Genomic DNA, 15,909 nt, shown 5'->3' on the forward strand with positions numbered 1-15,909 from the left:
TGTCCTTAAATGCCCTCTGAGCAATCAAGGCCAGGGAGATGGAGAAGAGAACATGGAATGGAAAGGGTGGATGACAAAAGAAGTGGAACGTAAACACAATGAGGGTTTGGTTCTCAAAGACAGCGAGGAGAAGCACAATGCAGTTCTTGGTGCTATGAAGCAATGCAGAGGGCCACATCGGGTCACTGTGCCCAAGAGCAGGTCCTGCTCTATGACACAGAGATCACATGCACAGAGGCAGCCCCTTTCAACAGCGCAAGCACACCCACACACAGCTTGCATTCAATCTGCCTGGAACTGCTATAAAACACTTGACAACAAAAGTAAAATGGAAAGAAAAATAAATTAAATTTTGAAATGCAATTTTAAAAATTCTCATATATTTCTGGACATTGCCACAGGCAAAAAAGATTCATAAAACACATTACATTATTTGTGAAGCAGTCTGACGGTGAGTTTGATATGAATTATAGAGAGGATGGATCCAGGGCATGATTTCCCTGAATAATTTATTTCAGGCAGCCCCTACTGCTCAGAAATAGGAAACTGAAAAAAACGACATGTCTAAGCACTAGTTTTTTGAGGCCAGGCGCACTGGTTTCTGAAAGAGTCCAAGAAAGGTAATAGCATGGCAGTTTCTCAAAGAATTAAAAATAGAACTACCATATAATCCAGTTAGATTCCACTAGTAAATCAAAATGATAGATGCACCCTTAGTGTTTATTGCAGCATTATTTACAAGGGCCAAATTATGGAAGCAACCCACGTGTCCATCCATTAAGAATGAATAAAGAAGATTCAATACATGTGTGCGTGCGCGCGCGAGCACACACACACACACACACACACACACACACACACACACACACACGATGGAATATTACTCGGCCATAAAAAAGAATGAAACCCTGCTCTTTGCAGCAACATGGATAGATCTAGAGGGTATAACAATAAGTGAAATAAGTCAGTCAGAGAGAGACAAATACCATGTGATTTCACTCAAGGTAGAATTTAAGAAACAAATGAACAAAGGGAAAAAGACAAACAAAAGATGACTCTTAACTATAGAGAACAAACTGATGGCTGCCACAGGGAGGGGAGGTGGGGAGTGCTCATGAGCACTGAGTAATGTACAGAATTGCTGAGTCACTATATTGTACACCTGAAACTAATGTAACACTAGACATTAATCATACTTGAATAAAATATATATACGAAAAAATCATAGAACATAAAAGTGGTTGGCATTATCTACAAAAAAACACATGTAAGCCTTTTCTTTTTTGGTTTCTTTAGCAAGTGGCAACCCTATAAACAAGAAAATTAGTACTTTTTTCTAGCAAAACAAGTTGTTTCATAGGATCTATCTATACAATGAAAATGTGATCCCAGGATGTCACATAATGATAGGTGATCAGCAAAGACCTAGTGAATTGGACTGCATCCAGGCAAAGTCCAACTGAATTCTAATCAGTGCAACTGAGGCCTGGGCGCTGAACAAGTTGAGGAACTTAAAGAAGTAAAATCTAGAATCATTAAAGCCAATGGATTTCCTTTAGTCAAAGAAATAACAAACAAAGGAGCAATACAATCTGAGTTTCTCAATAATTCCTCAATTTTAACAAAAATAAACATTAAAAATCTGGGTCTCTTCACATTGCTGCACTGATCATTTTTGTGAGGATCCCTGTACAGCTGTTCCCTGGCACTTTTTTTTTTTTAAGTGAAATACACTGTTTTTGTTTTGTTTTGTTTTGTTTTTTGTTTTTCTGTATTGATACACACAGTCCCATTAGTAACTTGTAAATCCTAAACAAGAAATATAAATCTGGGCAGATTTCTATCTGAGAGCAGCTGCTCCTCGAGATGGCATGGCCTCATCTGCTGTAACTCCTGAACTCTGGTTTCCAACTTGGCCTTGGCTTATAGCAAGCAGGCTTCTGACTTAATGAAAGCAGTGGATTCCTACCTAGCCCTGTTGTCATTTCTTGGCTTCCATACCCTCCGTACATGTGGGGCCCTAACACCTGTCTTTCACCGCTGGTGAGTTTTTTTGTTTGCTTTTGCCGCTGTCCAAATGATTCAAGGTGATAAATGAAAGTACGCCTGTGTGTTGCTGGGAGGCTGGGGAGACTGTAAATTTGGGAAAAGTGGGACAATACTGGATGCACAAACAGCCAATTCAAGGCAAACTGTTTGCTTTTTCTGAAAAAATTTTGAAAGTTCCTGTAGACAGAAGCCCAAAATTTCCTTTTGGGCCCAATTTTGATGTATGTTTTCTGTTACCCTTAAAAACTTATGCCCAAGATTTCTTCAAATAGAAATTATTAATCTATGGATAGAGAAATAAAAGTACTACCTGACAAGACAACTTCAATAAGATCGCCTTCCTGGATATCGCTAGCCGTTTTCACGAGCTGAAGGATGTTTTCGGAGGTAGGGTCGTGGCGAAAAAGCAGGATCTTATCATACATTCCATAGAAACCACATTCGGGGAACTGTAAATATAGATACCACAATAGGTTAGATGTCAAAACCTTCTCAATTTAAAATAGAAACCAAATAAATGTCAGGGTAAAAACACAGCTAATTATAAAAGTTCAAAGTATCCAGAACATTGAAAGTGGATAGCAAAGTTGATACTCACATACCTCCAAGTCAGGAGGAAAGAAATCACATGTGATAAGGGCAATAAGGACCAAACGACCTTCTAATTAGAGGGCAAGAAAATGGAAGAATATGAGATAAAAATCAGAGAGACTCCTGGCAGTGAGGTGGCTAAGAAATATAATAGGTGGGAAGAACTGTGGATTCTCACAAGATCTATGGCAATCCAGTAGCATAAAAATGGGAATCAGTTTATTACAATTCCATTACACATATTGTTGCAATCTGCTTGCAAAAAAAAAAAAAAAGGTCAGTCCATTTTGGCATATTCAAAAATATGAGACGACTCAATAAAACTGATCATGTTCTGTGTGCGGGCTGACTCAGGAAAGCACCAGAGGAGACAAACCAACTCTCCTTTTTGTTATTGCCCATACATTGCATTTAATTTTCATGCAATCTAAGTTAAATAGATTATGAACAATAGTTAAAAGTCAATTTGTTTTAAATACATACATAAGGCTTAAAATATGTTTTAAATACATACATAAATACATAAGGCTTAAATTCCCTCCACAGGGATAAATCCAAGAGTTTATTACTCAATAGCAGGCATATAATGAGTGATATTTTATAGGAGAAAAACCTAAAAAATTTTAACGGTAGCAATTACTATTATAATATTAACAATTAATATTATTTCCTGTATTTCCCATCTCCCTCCCAAAGCAAGAAAAGGTTCTAAATTCAGACCACAGTCCTAATGTATAATTCCATTTTAAGAGTAGAATTATTTGATCAAAGGGTAAAAACATCCTTAAGGATCTTAAAGCGAACTTCAAACCATTAATAAAACTACCAATCCACAATCTCATGGGCAGTGTTAAGAGTAGGTCCATCTGCACTGGCATTGGGTATTTCTGTTAAAACAATCAAACAACCTAAGTTAATTTTTATGTGTAAAGGACTCTTTTCTCACATACAACTTTTTCACATAATTATTAAGAATTATGGTTTCTTTTATATGTTGATATTTGTAATGTAGTGGGAAAGGTCATAGTCAAGGAGAGAATACTGTCTTTTTAAAGTCAATAAAAGTGTATTTTAAGGGGCTACTGTCATGGAAAAATGTCCAGAATGTGGTTACCTTCTGCAGATAAATACATTGTATTGTGAATTCCTCTTTATTTTTTCTTATTAATAAATTTAGGGGCTACATTGAAATGACGCATTTTGTATAAATTAAAATTAAGTATATTCAGATCATCCTCTTGCTTAAGAGTCTGTTGGTGACCAAGCTTAAAACTACTTCGGGGCGCCTGGGTGGCTCAGTCGGTTAAGCGTCGACGTCAGCTCAGGTCATGATCTCACGGTTCATGGGTTCGAGCCCTGCGTTGGGCTCTGTGCTGACAGCTCTAAGCCTGGAGCCTACTTTGGATTCTGTGTCTCCCTCTCTCTATTCCTCCCCCGCTTGCACTCTGTCTCTCTCTCTGTCTCAAAAAGAAGTAAAGATTAAAAAACAAAACAAAACTGCTACTACTTATCACTTAGAAAAGCTGGCTTCCAGAGCGCCCGGGTGGCTCACTCAGTCAGTGAATTGTCCAACTTCGGCTCAGGTCATGACCTCACGTTCCTAGGTTTGAGCCCCACGTTGGACTCTGGGCTGACAGCTCAGAGCCTGGAGCCTGCTTCAGATTCTATGTCTGCCCCTCCCTCACTCGCATTCTTTGTGTGTCTCTCTCTCAAAAATAAATAAGAGTTGGGGCGCCTGGGTGGCGCAGTCGGTTAAGCGTCCGACTTCAGCCAGGTCACGATCTCGCGGTCCGTGAGTTCGAGCCCCGCGTCAGGCTCTGGGCTGATGGCTCAGAGCCTGGAGCCTGTTTCTGATTCTGTGTCTCCCTCTCTCTCTGCCCCTCCCCCGTTCATGCTCTGTCTCTCTCTGTCCCTAAAATAAAAAAAACGTTGAAAAAAAAAATAAATAAGAGTTAAAAATTAAAAAAAAAAAAGTTGGCTTCCTTAAAGCAAACACAAGAGCTGAAATGATGTTACTGCTTTCATTGTGCTAATTAAAAGAAAAATAAGTTCCTTTTTTGGTAATAAAAATATTTTATTATTACTTTTTTAATACTTATTTATTTTATTTGAGAGAGACAGAGCATGACCAGGGGAGGGGCAGAGAGAGAGCGGAAGGCACAGAATCCGAAGCAGGCTCCAGGCTCTGAGCTGTCAGCACAGAGCCTGACATGGGGCTCGAACTCATGAACCATGAGATCATGACCTGAGCTGAAGTTGACTGCTTAACCAACCGACTGAGTCACCCAGGCATGCCAACAATATTTTTAGATTACAAGGAGGAAAGAGTACTGTTTTAGAGGGAAAAGTACAATACCATTTTCCCTAACTTAAAAGCAATGAATAGTTCATATACTATTTTAAAAATCAACTTCACTGAGATATAATTAACAAATAAAATGGATAGAAGTCTGTATTTTGACAATCATCAACACTCATGCAACCAAAGTCACAATCAGGCCAGAAAACGTTTCTTTTAAATGTTTATTTATTTTGAGAGAGAGAGAAAGTGTGTGCATGTGAGTAGGGGAGGGGCAGAGAGAGAGAGAATCCCGAGCAGACTCCATGTTCAGAGCCCAACTTCTGGCTCGATCCCAGGAACGGTGAGAAATCAAAAGTCGGATGCTAGATCGACTGAGCCATCCATGCACCCCAGGCCATGAAACATTTACATCAACCTCCCCCAAATTTTATTGTACCCTCTTGCAGTTGATGCTATTTACAATGTTGGCCCTATGCACAGATTTGCTTTTTGTCACCATAGTTCATCTGCTACAGAGTTTCATACAAATGAAATCATACAGTATATACTATATACTCTTTCCTGGCTAACTTCTTTTGCTCACTATATTTTTGAGACTCATTTATACATACTGCCTTTGGGAATCCTCTCTATTTATCAGTTACTAGTATTTCATTACATGGACCTAGGATAATTATTTACCCTCAGATGGACATTTGTATTCTTTTTCCAATTTGTGGCTATCACAAATAATAATGCTATGAACATTTATGTGCAAGTATTTATTTTAGTGGGTGTTTCTCAATTTTTATGAGTAAATAGTGAGGAACAGAATTTCTGGGTCATATAATTGTACGTTTGATTACATATTAACACATTATACTTATTATTGGTGCTTTATACTAAGCCATAAAGTCAGGTAGGGTCTTTTTTTTCTTTTCAAAATTGCTTTGGATATTATAGGTCTTCTGAATTTCCATACACATTTTAGAATCACTTTGTAATTTCTAAAAAAAAATCTGCAATGACTTTCAATGATATTACATTGAAACAAACATAAATCAGTTGGGTAGGACTGTATTTTAACAATGCAGAGACTTGTACTTTATTATGAACAAGATATATTGCCCTATTTATTAGTCTCTTAAATTTCTCTCAAAAATGTTTTGTAGTTTTCATTGTACATGTCTTAGATATATTTGCTAAATTTGCCTTTAAGTATTTGGTATTTTTGTGCTATTTTTAAAATTTATTTATTTTTGAGAGAGCACACAGGAGAGGGGCAGAGAGAGAGGGAGAGACAGAGAATCCCAAGCAGACTCCACGCTGTCAGCTCAGAACCCAATGTGGGGCTCAAATTCACAAACCATGAGATCATGACCTGAGAAGAAATCAAGAATTTGACACTCAGATGCCCCTTTATGCTATTTTAAATAGTTCATTAAGGTATAATTGACATACAATAAAATTCACCCTTTTTAGTGTGTAGTCCTGAAAGTTTTTACAAATGTGTATAAAAACTACATACCATATATGTGCTATACACAAAACAGCCAAGATATAGAACAGTTCCCATCACCCCCTAAAATTTCTCCATGCCCATTTATTATCAACTTCTCCCCTGACCCTTAACCCCTAGAAAATACTGATCAGCTTTCTGTCTCTATAATTTGATCTTTTCTAGAATGTCATATAAATGATATTATCCCATTTCTATTGTACCTAATTTTGAATCTGACTTTTTTCACACTTAGTGTAATAAATCTGAAATTGTCCATTCTGTTGTATGTATCATTAATGTATTCTGTTTTATTGCTGAGGAGTGCTCCATTGTATTGCATGGATACACCAGAGTGTATGTACCCATTCCCCAATTGAGGGGCATTTGAGTTCCAATTTTTGACTATTACAAATAAAGTTGCTATAAATGTTCACTTAGAGGTTTTTGTGTGAACACAAGTTTTTATTTCTGTGGGGTGGATGGAAGTATCTGGATAACTTTATACAAAATTGCCAAAATGCCTATACCATTTGACATTCCTATAAGCAGTGTATGCGAGTTCCAGTTGCTCTGCATCTTTGACAGCACTTGGTAATGTTGGTTGCTTTTATTTTAGACATTCTAACAGGTATATAATAGTATCTCACAGTTTTAATTTGCATTTCCCTAATGACTAATGAGGCTGAGCATCCTTCCTTGTGCTTATATGCCCCGTCATGCACACAACTGATCAACTCCTCTGCCCATTTTTTTAAATTGAATTGTCTTATTATTGAGCTGCAATAGTTCTCTATATATATTCTAGATAAAAGCTTTTTATCAGATATGTGTTTTACAGATTTTTCTTCCAGTTTGTGGCTTGTCTTTTCATTCTCTACCCATTGTTTTCTAAAGTTCTTAATTTATATGAAGCCCAACTTATTTCAAATATTTCCTTATGGATCATGCTTTTGGTTCAAGACCTAATAAATCTTTGTATAACTGAAAATAACACAGATATTCTCCTATGTTTTATTCTACATTTTATGGTTGGGGGTTTCATATTTGGATCTATGATACACTTTGGGATGATTTCTGAATGAAGTAAAAAACAGATCAAGGCTCTTTTTTTTTTTTTTTTTTCATATCCTTAAAGATTTGAATAGAGTTGGTGTAAGTTCTTCCTTACTGTCTGGTAGAATTCTCCAGCAAAGGCATATAAGCCTGAATTTTTCTACTAAGATTTAGCTCTTAGATAGCACTACTTAGATTTCAATTTCCTCTTAAGTGAGCTTTGGCAGTTTTCTTTGAAGGACCCTACTCATTTTATCCAAATTGCTGATTATCTAGGCAAAAAGACTTTTTAAAAATATTATTCCTTTATCACTTTTTTAACATCTGTAGTGTCTATAGTGATGTCTCTTAATATTTTCTCACAATTTGTGTCTTTTCTCCATTTTTGCTAGATCAGTCTCTGACCATTGGTCAGTTCCATACTGTTGGTCTATAGATCTATTTTCAAGCCAGTTCCATACTGTTTTGATTACTATAACATATCTTGAAATCAGAAAATATGCCTCCAGTGTTCTCCTTCTTGCTAAAATTGCTTGGGATATTTGGAGTTTTTTGTAGTTCCATATAGATTTCAGAATTGTTTCTTCTACTTCTGAAAAATGCTGTTGGTATTTTGATAAAGATTGCATTAAATCTGTAGATTGCTTTGGGTAGTATGGACATTTTAACAATATTAATTCTTCTAATACATGAACGTAGAATGTCTGTTTGTGTTTTTTTCCTTTCTTTGAGCAGTGTTTTATAGTTTTCATTGTACAAGTCTTTCACCTCATATTTTCACATAAATCCTTGAAAATTCTTTTCTACTAAGTCTATCACTTCTACCATTTCTGGTTTACTTCCATTAACTCTTTTGATCCTGGTTGTATGTAATATTTCCTCCTACATTTCCTGCTTTTTCATAGGTATACTTTAAAAAAAAATTGAAGTACAGTTAACATACAATGTTAAGTTAGTTTCAGATGTACAACACAGTGGTTCAATAATTCTATATGTTATGCTAAGCTAATCACAAGTGTAGCTACCATCTCTTACCATGGAATGCTATTATAATGCCTTGATTGGCTATGTTTGCTATGCTGTACCTTTCATCCTTATGATTTATTCATTCCATAACTGGGAACCTGTACCTCCCACTCCCCTTCACCCATTTTTCCCAATCCCCTACCTCCTCCCCTCCAGCAACCACCAGTTTGTTCTCTACACTTATGGGTCTATATCTACTTTTTCTTGTTTGTTCATTTGTTTTTTAGATTCCATATATAAGTGAAATCATATGGTATTTGTCTTTCTCTGCCTGACTTTTTTCATTTAGTGTAAAAATAGAAATGCTATATGATCCAGTAACTCTGCTACTGAGTATTTACCCAAAGAAAATAAAAACACCAGTTCAAAAAGATATATTCAACCCTCTATTTATGGCAGTATTATTTACAACAGCAAAGATACAGAAGCAACCAAGTGTCCACTGATAAATAAATGGATAAATAAAAGATAGTGTGTGTGTATGTGTGTGTGTGTGTGTGTGTGTGTGTGTGTATGATGGAATGTTACTTAGTCATATAAAAAAATGAGATCTTGCCATTTGCAACAACATGGATGGACCTAGTGGGTATAATGCTGCCAGAAATAAGTCAGAGAAATGAAGATACCATATGATTTCATTTATCTGTAGAACCTAGCTGTACTTTTTAAATTAGATGCCAGATTTTATGAATTAATGTGAGCAGTTAGACTTTGTTGTCTTCCTTTGAAGACAACATTGATATTTGTCTTAGCAAAATATTAAGATAATTACAGATCAGTTTTATCTTTTCAAGGCTTATTTTTAAGCATTGTTAAGGCAGCTCTAGAGTAGTATTTCCTCTAGGGATAGTTTAACCCTACTATTAATATATAATTCTTTGAACATCTCTATGGAATACCTGATGTGTTCAGTGAAATTTCTCCCATTTGCCTGATAGAAACTCAACAGTCTCCCAGCCCTGTGTGGGCTCTGGAAAGTGTTCATTTCACAGCTTCCCAGCAGCTGCTCTTTCCTCTGACTTACAGATTTTCACCCCCCCCCACACACACACAGATTTGTATTCAGTCTAATACTCAAGCAGACTTTTAAGCAGATTTCTGAAGCTCTTTCTCTGTATATGTCCTACCTTTCTAGTATTTCTCCCCTAAAAATCCTTTGACCTGGTCACCTTGAGCTCTATTCTGTGTCTCTTCTGTGCAGCCAGACAAGGAGGCTCTTCTTAGGTTCTCTCTCCCTACACTACACTCTGCATCCTGCATCCAGGCAGAAAGCTCAGACAGCTATAGTACTTACCATGTTTGTTTCTCTTCTCTCAGGGATCACAGTCTTGCATTCCCATTGGACAATGTCTAAAACAGGCATTCTACATATTTTTCATGGTTTTCTATTTGTTTGGAACAGATGAGCCTATCCCATACCAGACACTCCTTGTGAGTAGAACTCAAAAGTCTCATGTGCCTTTTAAATATAGAATGCTCATCTTTTCCACCCAACCTTTTGACTACTTAATTCTATGTAAACAGCATTTGCAAGAAAAGCCAGTTAAAGAAAAAAAAATGTCTTCAATTGATAAGAGTATATTCTAAGATTACATTGAAATAAAGATACAAAATGCATTTAATAAAATTACAACTCTTAAACCTCACTTTGAGAGTCTGGACTAAACTTTTACTGAAAGAGTTTTCCCTGATTGAACACAAGTGTTCTTCAAAATACACTACATTAACTAATGCATGGATGCTCTTACCATATCCTTTCCAAAACCATGAATAGCTGATTCTGATTCACGATAGGAAAGAGAAAATTGAAGGGATACAGTGTCTGAGTTGGGGTGAGTAGACAATTGTAGCTGGGGAGGAAGAGAGAGAAAACAGCAAGTGTTTCCCCAAAGAAGAGCCGAACTTTACAGTGTCTTCTAACTAATGTCTTGTGGATGTGCTGTGTGGTGGAGGGACCAGGTGGCAATACTGAAGTGGGGGCTTCGGAGACAAGGATTCTGCCGCCTCATCACAATTTCTGTCAACGTGTCCATACGCCTCTTGCTTGCTTCAAGAGCATCACTATATTCTGTTTCTTTATGGTCCTATATTGCTAACGTTTGACCATCACATTCTGTTTACAGAGAGGCCTCTGTAAAACTGTGGGTATATGGAATGGATGATTTTGTATTCAAGTAAGGCCTGAGTGCCTCACATGCTAATTATTATATTTCTTTCTGACTCACAAAACACTTTTAAAAATAAGAATAGATAGCATAATGCCAATATATACAACACATATCAAAGCTATTATTTAAAAAGACTAAATTAAAAAAAAAAAGATCGCATTATAAATATTCATGAAGGGCGTGGATATCCTCTCTCCCACATTCCCTCTTACTAGGTCATAGACATGGCTGTTCTCTCTTCATTAACAAGCCATTCAGAATCAGGTTGTAGAGCCTTGTGAAGAAGGGCACAGGGGTGAACATGAAGGCCTAGCCTCATGGGACAGTTGTCATGGCAGCAGAAAGTGAGGGTTCGATTTTTTTTCAGATTGTACCTTTTCCTATTGGCCAGAAAAAAATATATGCACATTTGCCTTTTACTGTGTAAGAGAAAAAAAAAATGAAACAAAACATCTTTTCTTTGATGTAACATAACATTCTGCTTAAATAGAAAATATACAATAAGACTTCCAAAAATTATATTTAAAAATCATGCCTGGAAGGTGAAAAGTATAACGAAACAATGCCTGACAAGTGAGAAGAGAACATATTGGGGGAAAACACTCATGGAACAACATTCCCTAATTTGGTCATAATCATCTGTTTTTATGTGAAGGTGTGTGAGCTTTGAAATCTGAAAACCCTCATTAAACTAAACAGGCTTTCAAAAAGGCTCAGAGGCTTGTAAACTCAGCTGGAGCTTATTACAAGATCAGTTCTGTGTTTCACAGAGGCTTTGTGGTCGTGAGCACAAACATCTGATATAAGTGATTTCAAGCTCACTCCAAGTTTCACTGTAACAAAACTGGCCACTGTGAAAATACGGCCAACAATCACGGCACTGGTCCTAAGCTCTTTAATTCTACCCTATGCTGGAAACCTCTGTGCTGCTGTGTGTATCATTTGGCATTTTTGACCACAGAGCACAATTTACTGTTACATTTCAGTATAAATTCATGGCTGGCCAGACAATGTGCTCCAGAGTAGAATAAATACATGTTTTAATGAGTTGCTGAAATGCGACCTGGCCAACAGGAACTCTAAGGAACAAAGGGTGCTTTTCCACAGTTGAGGCCAATCACAAAGGGCAAGAAACAAGCAATACCAGAAACAAATTAATCTATGATTCAGTCAAGTAGAAAAAAAGAGAGAGAGAGATGGCCTAATTAGGAAATGAAAATACACTGCCAATTTACTTTTGCTGAAAGGTGACAAAAATCCTCGAATTAAATTATTCTGCTCAATAACAAGACACATCAGGCACCTGAATATTGTACTCTTCTCATAGAAGAGGCTTTCCAAGTTATTTTCAAAGACCTCTCCTGTTTGTGACAAGTGGTGTCATGACTGGCCACCCTTAATGAACAAAGAAACTAGAAAGGTGCCACCACTTGCTAGTTTGGCCAGAATACTCCCTCAGTATTGTTCCTGGAGTACTGAGACAACAAGGATACATTATGAGCAACTATTTTAACAAGAATGCCTAAACAGCTGGGTGAAACTCTATCTTGATTCCCTTGTTGGAGTTGCACCTGAATGATGTCCGCATTGAGCTGTAAAAGCAGGAAAAGTTAGGCAGTTGATGATGATTCTGAAAGCAGTGGATCCTGAAGTCAATTGGATCCTGCCGAGGGATGTTGTGAGCGAGCACTAAGGTAATAGTCATAAACTTGGATCATTAACTCTGCCTAGGAAACTAACCTATCCCCTTTTTAATGACCTCACAATTAAAAAAAAAAAGTCTGATAACAAACCAAAAATTTAAGTACTGTATATAAAAGATAAGTACATGAAAAAACAAATTCTTAGTGAATAACATGATTATCATGTACACAGCATTACAGCTGTATCAACAAACAAAATTATGAGCTGGTTTAAGCCCATCAAAAGCATGAACACTAAATTTTCATTTAGAAACAGAAGTTATAAAGTGAAAATGAAAGGGGAAAAGAAAAAGTGAATAATTCATACTATCTGAAGGCATATTCCTGAATTGTATTCAAATTTGGGCACAAGCTCTTTGATTTGGTGATTTCACAACCTCAAAAAGACGCACATGAAAAGAATTCCATCCTAGGACCACACAGCTATGCGACTAATTTCTGAATGTAATCTTAGGACACAGAAACCAGAAAAAAAAAAACAAAAAACACACATTTTAACCTTTCTTTTTTCCTCCTGCCCTAACTCCTCTGCTCAAGCCCTCCTGCCAAGCCAGGCAGAAACGGAATAGTATTCCACCACAATAACTAAGAACCACTGTCAAAGGTAGTGCTTTGCTCTCTCTCCTGGGTGGCAGCTGTTATTATAGATTCTTGGTCGAATCATTTATCTCTCAGTCCAAAAGATGTGATTCATGAAAATAAATATGCAATACCTATTTTCATGAAATGTTTTTAAAAGCCTTTGCATAATTCCAATTTCTGGAATGATGATGGCTAAATGATAGTTCCAGTGGTGAAATAAGATGATGTATCATACACTGCCCAAGCCATGAAAAACGACACAACTGTCCACTGCAGAGCCAGGAGCACATGCATTCTCCATTTTATCTTGCTATTTTCTGGGCCACGGGCATGCTGTCCAAATGCAGATAACTCTGGCAAACAATCCCAGCCCTTGCCTCCCTCCCTCTGCAGTTCTTTCTCTTGCCCACACCGGCAGTCACATGACTCTCTGCTCCACTAACCCCAATGCTTCCTTTGAAAAGGGATGCCTAACACCAAGGGTCTATCAACTTCAAAAATCTTCAAGGACCAAATTTACAAACACAGAAGTCACTCTGATTAGTCCTCTCTCCACTCACATGCCAAAACACTTCCTCTTCTCATTCAAGACAGAACTTCAATTTATTCCACTCTTACTTTCCTAAAGGAAGATCTAGAATCTGATCCATGCACTTGCTTCTGCTTAGATTTCCTTTTTTCAGCCACTCTCCTTTCCATCAAGTTCAAAATCCCATTATTGAAGCAATCATTTTCATTCATAATTTTACATTTGGACCCTCTGTTTGCATTACAGAAAAGAAAAGTAAACAGAAAAAGATATTGAAAAAAGAAGGAATATATTTCATCAAAGAGAGGTCTGCTTGGAATCTTTAGATTAAATGTGAAATGGCAGATTTTGACTATGAGACTTAAAAGTTGATTGTACTATAAGACACAGAAACATGCATGTAGACTGAACTTGCAACACCTTTGGGGAATAATGCTAGACTAAAAATTCTTCTTCCTAGGGCATATAAATATATTGATGTTATATACCAGATATTGCTAAAGAAGTCTGTTTAATAAATCACATGCTTATCTTTAAGGCAGGAGATGTGACTCAGTTGATGCATAATTATTAGTAGAAACTTCTACTTTAATTTGAATAGTATGTCATCTATTAAAAAGACAAAGGCAGTAAGGAATGACTTAATACATCATTAACTCTAATGCAGCAACTTCTGGGTAAAGACTTCCTGGAGGTACTTGAAATCATCATTTTGTTGTACATAATTTTTAAGGTTTAAAATAAATGCTCATATCAAGCAATTATAGGTGGTAATAATTAATGAGAACCTCACCAGTGTTGTGTAAAAACATATTATCCTGCATTATACCTTGACAGATTACTAGTCAGTGATAGCTATTAGAAATCTTAGTAGGCACTCTGAAATTATTCACACAATAGTAATTAGGTGTGTAGATGTGCAGCTTGGAAATGGGGAAAAATGTACTTCACTCTGTCTCACTGAATCCAACTGTCATTATAGAATACTATATATTTTTTATGTTTATTAACAAGGCTACATGGTTGTTCATTATTTTAATGAATTAATGATGATGGATGCATGTGCTGGATAAAATGAAGAATATGACAGCAACTAAAAAGGTTTTACCAAAAATTAAGAATCATTAACTTTGGAGAAGAAAATTTTCCAGAGTTAATTTATTTTATCTTCTCATTTAGAGAAGTAGATTGGTGCCCAAAATTAACTAAGGAATCTATCCAAGGACACAGTGCTAGGTAAAGCCAGAACAAGGGTGAGAAGCCTAATTTCCTAAATCATATTGTTTGATCTTTCCTCACAGTTCTACTTCTCCTAGAAAGGAAATACAGGAAGATTGGTCAAATGTACAGCCAACAGTGATTCAGAACTGAAAATCCTGAGCACTTTTCTTTGCCAGAAAGTGCTGGACCTGGGTTTACAGATTTTGGATTTTGAACAAAACTAAGGTAAATGACTTAATGAACTTTAAAACAGCTATTCTCTGCCAATCTTCAGTTCTTACTAGATAGACAAGTCATTAAAAGGTTCGTGGCAATGAGGAAGGCCATTGAAGGCTGGGTGACAGCAGAATGGACAGCTTTTATAGCAGAAGAAAACTGGTTGGGGTCATTAAGAGAAGGGGGGGGCAGTCTTACACATCCTACCTTCAAAGGAGAGTTTTATTATAAGAGAACTATAATTGATATTTAAAGAATTATTGGTTCTTTAGATAAAAAGAAACACATAGTACTGAGTAATACATTTGAAAAGGTTTCCATTAAATTATCTAAAATAAAATTGGAAAATAAAATGTATTCTTATTTGTAAAATGTATCTATCATCTTCATTGATGATAATAAATGAGGGATAATTATATTAGTGTAGTACACCTGTGTGTGTATTGCAGATGCATGAAGTATACTTTTTCATTAAATTAAAATTAAACTGTAAACTTGAACACACACAGACCACTGACCAGAAAATGCTAATTTACTATTACACATTTACAACAAAGTATTTATGTAATCTTTAATGATGGCACTAACTCTCAAATCGTTTGGGACTGTATAAATAGCTTGCTCACTTATGCAAGTCAGTTAAAAAAAATCAACCTTTAGTAAAATAACTAAATGAATAAACCATCTCCTTTTTAACTGTTTACTCTTATGTTATAAAATGTTTGATTTTGACTAAACCAGATACCAAAGCTATCTGAACAATATGCATAAAGGAACAGGAAATGGGTATGGGATACCGGCCTTCCAAACAAAGTTCAAAAGCTGATGTCACAAATCTAACCATCTCCAGAGAGATGCAGACATATCACGGCACACCACAAGTGCTCACAGTCCTTCATTCACTGAGTAAATACTGAGAAAACATTTAGGTACTATGCCCCTAGCTAGATATATAATGATAAATGAAGCCAGATATGGTCCCTTCTTCT

At 36.4% G+C, this 15,909-nt stretch overlaps 1 protein-coding gene across 2 annotated transcripts in view; it reads right to left on the reverse strand.

Moving 5' to 3' along the window:
* Window positions 1-15,909, reverse strand: part of PRKD1 (protein kinase D1) — a 334,083-nt gene that overhangs the window by 140,986 nt on the left and 177,188 nt on the right. For both annotated transcript variants that reach the window (XM_047074633.1, XM_047074632.1), the window contains exon 2: window positions 2,360-2,498. In XM_047074633.1, coding sequence (XP_046930589.1) covers window positions 2,360-2,498 — 139 coding nt within the window. The remainder of the gene's footprint in view (window positions 1-2,359; window positions 2,499-15,909) is intronic.

Source organism: Lynx rufus, unplaced genomic scaffold (genome assembly GCF_022079265.1).
Source record: "Lynx rufus isolate CCGP_SWC_20201006 ecotype Redwood Valley unplaced genomic scaffold, mLynRuf1.p SCAF_13, whole genome shotgun sequence".
NCBI lineage: Eukaryota > Metazoa > Chordata > Mammalia > Carnivora > Felidae > Lynx > Lynx rufus.